General features: G+C 34.6%; 1 protein-coding gene across 1 annotated transcript; it reads right to left on the reverse strand.

The window, feature by feature from the left end:
* Positions 1 to 217: 217 nt before the first annotated feature.
* LOC108362396 (protein O-mannosyl-transferase 2-like) lies at positions 218 to 1,084 on the reverse strand. The gene is made up of 3 exons (XM_017615331.1): positions 979 to 1,084; positions 634 to 908; positions 218 to 558 (listed from the first exon to the last, which is right to left on the reverse strand). The coding sequence occupies exons 1-3, from the start codon at positions 1,058 to 1,060 to the stop codon at positions 253 to 255; spliced, it is 663 nt and encodes a 220-aa protein (XP_017470820.1). The 5' UTR covers positions 1,061 to 1,084; the 3' UTR covers positions 218 to 252.
* Positions 1,085 to 5,847: the final 4,763 nt, after the last annotated feature.

Raw genomic sequence — 5,847 nt, forward strand, 5'->3', positions numbered from 1 at the left:
TGATTACGTGTCTTTCTTCGCCGTCAACTAGGTTAGGCGTCTTTCTTCGCCGAAGTTTTTCTTAAGCGCCTTTTTCGTTAAATTTCTGTATGCGTCTTTTTTCGCCGTCGAAACACTAGCGCGCCTTTATTCGTGTCTAGTGACGATATGTAACTCAATACTTTCTTAAGTCGACTTAGACGGTTATTGCTTATGACCACAGATATAATCCCGTAACCAGATAACTAGGGTTGCGTTCATGTTATAAGTTATTTATACCTGTTGTTGTCTCGCTCCAATGCCTTTTGGATACAAATGATAGTGGGAATGAAGGTATCCTCCTCCAGTTTTATGATTTTTTATTGTTAATACCGCACCGTATGCCACATCACGAGGCATGCTGGCATTATACAACGAATTACCAATTAATCGCGACTGAAAAGCAGAACTATAAAATCCATCGCCATTACCGCTCCGATTCAGAACTGTCAGATGAATATAGAAAAACAGCATATAGAGCAAGATCGGCCATAAAACTAAGGTTATTGCTCGGCAGATTATTTGTTTAATTGTCTCTGTCTGTATGATTGAAAAAGAAATTTCAATTAGTATAAAGGCATTAGAATCAATTAGAAATGTTTCAATAAGACTCACAATTGACTTTTTTAAATCTCCAAATATTACCCAAAGTTCATGCATAGTATGAAACCCTACAAGCATCACTACAAAAAGTCCTACAAACTTTGTACTGGTCGTGCAAGCTAACATAGTCCCGGTGAAAAACAACCAAAACCACCACCAGCCTGTGTAAGATATTCTTCTCTCTGTAGCACTTGATGCCTTTGTCATTCCCCAAATTGACGCAGTCATGAAGAAGAGCAGAATCGGATCGAGTAGTATATATTGATTTAATGTTAAAAGACCAACATCTGTTTGCGGCATACATACATATTGTATATAAAACATTAAGATACATGGATTATAAAAAAACCTACTTACCAAATATTAGATAAAGTGTGGAGACCAGAGCTGCTTCACAGGAGTGAGTCATTTCATACACAGTATCAAAAGCCATGGGCATAATCAGGGCTCCAAGAGTGGTACAAAACTAAACAAATAGTAATAATTACTATTAAAAATAATGCAAAATAAATAATACAATCGGCAATAACGAATATTTGTGTTATTTCTCAATTGAATGAGAAATAACACAAATTATCCTTGTTTCATAAATAATAAGACCAACTTTTAAATTTAACAACTGAGTAATATAATATAAATAAAGGAAAATAGCGCACCCAGTCACATTTGACAAAAAGTATGAAAGGAACAAGTTAAATTTACGGATTTGTAAGTATAAAATTTTGGAAGTGCCCAGCGTCGCGGCGATCCGGGTTAGCGCCCCGCCCCACCCCGCGCCGCGTTCGACGTTGCGCTCACGTCTCCATCGAATTTAGAATTCTGAGCGTAGGTAAAATTTTACATATTTTTACACGACTATTTCGTACCTACCACATGTTCGATTCGTCTTCGTAAACGAAATACACAGTTCGGATATAGTGAAACTAGTGATGATAATGCAGAAATTTTAAGTGAAGATAAAATTCAACACAATATTATTTGTGCTTAATGCTGCGAACAGGAACGGCAACGTATGTTTCTTCCATGCCATGACGGAATTATACTAGGTGAAGTAATTAGAGCGAGAAAAAAGATTTTAAAATTTGACTATAACCAAAATGTATTCAACAAAGTGTAATTGAATTTGACACCGCTTTCAAAAGAACCATACTACAAAGTAAAATTGATAATAGTACCTTAAAAGAGAGCCTACCTGAGTTGTCAATCACACCTTGTTTAATACACCTTGTCTATAAGGAAGCTGAATGTCAGAAAATCAAGCGATCCCGCTGTTTTATTACTTGCGCCATGGCAGAGAACTTAGATAGATAGAGAAGGTGCAAATTGAAAGTGGAAACTATTTGTGGCCGAAAAATTAACAGCGTTGAAAAATTTAACCACGGAATGTAGTAACGTGTTTTAACAGCCAGAAATTCTATTGGATTTAATGTTGATTAACATAATAAAATGTTGAGCAACCTAGAATCTGCTCTTCTTCGTGTTGCGAGCAAATAAACGAAAATATGGCAAATCTTCATATAGTTTTCATTAATTTGTAATTTTTGTTAAATTTTTTAATATGTTCTCTTTTCGTGAAGATGCAAATACAATTTAAAAAATTATTGTTTTGCATAAAATTTACACACATACATATGTATGTACATTAGAGTGCTCCAAAAGTGCATGTGAAAAAGTAAAGTCGGAATTTTTATGCTCTCACCCCCTAGGATTGTTCTATACCGATAAAAAGTATACCCCTATTTTGCTACCCGAGCGTACTTGTGCACAAGGGTATTATAACTTTGTTCGCATAACGGTTGTTTGTAACAGCCAAAACGAATCGAAATATATATGGACAAATGTACACATAAATACTCAGAATGAAAAGAGAAATCGATTAAGCCATGTCTGTCCGTCCGTCTGTCCATCTGTCTGTCCGTGTACACGATAACTCGAGAAAAAATTGAAATAGGTCAATGAAATCTAGTAAATAGGTTGCTCTTCATCCAAGGTAGGTTGGGATTGAAAATGGGTAAAATCGGACAATAACCACGCCCACGTCCCATATAATAGTATTTTCGAAATATGCAAAAACTACGATATTTCCGTAAATACTGGATCAAAATTATTGAAAGTTGGTACGCGAAATGGAATTGTGGCATAAAATAAGACAGTTATGAAATTTTTCGAAAACTGAGAAACACTGTGAAAATTTTCGAAACCAGACAAGGAACGCGCCTNTACACACATACATATGTATGTACATTAGAGTGCTCCAAAAGTGCATGTGAAAAAGTAAAGTCGGAATTTTTATGCTCTCACCCCCTAGGATTGTTCTATACCGATAAAAAGTATACCCCTATTTTGCTACCCGAGCGTACTTGTGCACAAGGGTATTATAACTTTGTTCGCATAACGGTTGTTTGTAACAGCCAAAACGAATCGAAATATATATGGACAAATGTACACATAAATACTCAGAATGAAAAGAGAAATCGATTAAGCCATGTCTGTCCGTCCGTCTGTCCATCTGTCTGTCCGTGTACACGATAACTCGAGAAAAAATTGAAATAGGTCAATGAAATCTAGTAAATAGGTTGCTCTTCATCCAAGGTAGGTTGGGATTGAAAATGGGTAAAATCGGACAATAACCACGCCCACGTCCCATATAATAGTATTTTCGAAATATGCAAAAACTACGATATTTCCGTAAATACTGGATCAAAATTATTGAAAGTTGGTACGCGAAATGGAATTGTGGCATAAAATAAGACAGTTATGAAATTTTTCGAAAACTGAGAAACACTGTGAAAATTTTCGAAACCAGACAAGGAACGCGCCTACCTCCCATATAACGGTAATTTACAGAAATATGAAAACTGCGATAAATTAGTAACTATTCCAGCCAATTTACTCAAAATCGATGTATACAATGACCTCCTAGCAGAAAATGCTAATTTGGGAAAATGGGCGTGGCACCGCCCATTGTGTATCTCGGTAACCGGTTTATCAATTTCTACCAAACTAGGTACTTTTATCAGCCTGGGCTCAAAAAAGCGATATGTTGGAAATTTTTGAAATCGTACTAAAATTAACGCCATTTCATTAACGGAAAATTTCAGAAATACGAAAATTCTGATATTTCGATAACTATACACGCCAATTTACAAGAGTCTCTTAACAAAACACAATATTATTGATTTTTTTTTTGGGCGTGGCACCACCCACTTCTGACTATATACATAAGTGTATATTGATAGCCCCTTATCGATTTCCACCAAATTTGCTCCATTTCAATATCTCATAGCATATTATCGAAACTGTTTGACATTTGGGAAAAAAACTCTTGCTTATCATGCAGTTTAATGTAAAGTGAAAAAACGATATTTAATACGTGCGCCGGGTAAATAAAGTTCGGTTTCGCCCGAACCTATGCTTCTTACTACTTACTTACTGATAAAATAATTAGAGGTCGCTCAAAGCGCTCAAAGTTTTCCATGTATTTTTATGTGGAGAAAAAAAATTTTCGTAGAAATCGTATAGAATTCTTAAAAATCTATATTTTTCAAGCCTCTGTTAATATGCAGGAGATCTCAATAATAATATCCAATTGTTTATTTAACCATTTTTTCATCGCAACTATACTTTATAGGTCCGCCAAAAAACCACAAAAACCCTGAAAACTGCAATGGAGGGACCAATAAAAAATCGTTTGTATTAAAAAATTGTTAAATAAACAATTGGGTATTATTATTGAAAGTCTCTTGATGAGACCCAGAACCAACAATTCTATACCATTTCTACGAAAAGTTGTTTTTTTTTCGTATGAAAATACATGGACAACTTTGAGCGCTTTGAGTGAACTCTAAATATTTTTTGATTTCAATATAAGAAAGTAGGGGTATACTTTATTCGATATAGAACAATCCTAGGGGGTGAGAACATTACAATTCCGACGTTACTGTTTTTGGACCACCCTAATGTACATATATATATTATTATTATTATTATAACACAATTAAGACATAGTCTTTTACAGTGCCGTATTTTACATTTCTGAAAACTTAACCTAGTTAAATAAACAATAGATTTATAAAGAAATAATAGGATGAAAAATCAAAATCTTTCGATAATATAACAGTTGTCAAGACTTAGTTTGAAAAGACAGAATGCACAGCCAATTTGAAGCGCCTTGGATTTGATTCCAATTTTAATTTGTTAGGCAATGAGTTCCACAACTTTACGGCTCTAACGAAGAACATTCTAGACGCAACTGAAGACTTAAAATAAGGTACAATAAGATTGCATGTACGAGTTGATTGGGCAAATGTTAATTTAGAAAAATTCGGGCAACGGTTGTAGATTAATTTATACATAAATATTACTAAACAGCGGTCAAAGAATTTAGATAAGCTGCAGTCAGTAATTTGCGTCGAAAGTTGAGAAATATGGTCAAATTTTCTTTTACGGTATAATTATAAGATTAATGATTGATATTTATCTAGAGACGCTTTATGCAGACAACCATATATCAATTCTTGGTACGATATAATAGGCATTAATAGCTTTTTAACGAGCATGAGTTTAGTGTCTTGGTGAACATAAGAAGCAGTTTTTCAAAGCTGTATCAATGCAAAATACAACTTACTAACTGATTCGTTGACATGATCTACACACGTTAGGGTAGTGTTCAGTTTAAAGCCAAGGGTTTTGACAACTTTCTCGAACTTTACAACATTCCCATTCAATACGATTGAAGAAACATCATCAAGGTTGTAGGGAAAATGTGAAATGACTATTGCCTATGTTTTGGACGCATTAAGGTTAAGTTTATTATGTTTCGACCACAGAGAAATAGATTCCAAGTCCTCGGTAATTCTATAAACCAAATCTTCCGCCAGGCCCAGAGGGGCTGAGAGGTATATTTGTACATCATCGGCATATAGATGAATAGATACATTTTTGCAGCATTTTTCTATGTCATTGATGTATAAACTGAATAAAACCGGACCAAGAATAGACCCTTGCGGTACACCAGATTTTACCGGCATTAAACTTGAGTTATTACCCCCAGATACAACTTTCTGTCGTCTGTCTGTCAAATAGCTTTTGCATTTGAGTATGGAGAGGCAACTATCTGGAAGTATTTTACATAAAAAATTTACTAAGTATTGCCCGGTTTGTTGTTGCAGTTAAAGAAAACAAATGAAAATGCACGATTTTTTTTAAATTCGAAAAAATTTAAAT

This window comes from Rhagoletis zephyria, unplaced genomic scaffold (genome assembly GCF_001687245.7).
Source record: "Rhagoletis zephyria isolate East Lansing unplaced genomic scaffold, Rhagoletis_zephyria_1.1 Rzeph_scaffold_01001, whole genome shotgun sequence".
In the NCBI taxonomy this organism is placed as follows: Eukaryota; Metazoa; Arthropoda; class Insecta; order Diptera; family Tephritidae; genus Rhagoletis; species Rhagoletis zephyria.

Coding starts and splice junctions, on each gene's coding strand:
- LOC108362396 (XM_017615331.1), bottom strand. CDS start 1,060: ATGCCCATGGCTTTTGATACTGTGTATGAAATGACTCACTCCTGTGAA. Junction 909..978: donor CACACTTTATCTAATATTTG/GTAAGTAGGTTT, acceptor TGCCGCAAACAG/ATGTTGGTCTTTTAACATTA. Junction 559..633: donor GAGATTTAAAAAAGTCAATT/GTGAGTCTTATT, acceptor TCAATCATACAG/ACAGAGACAATTAAACAAAT.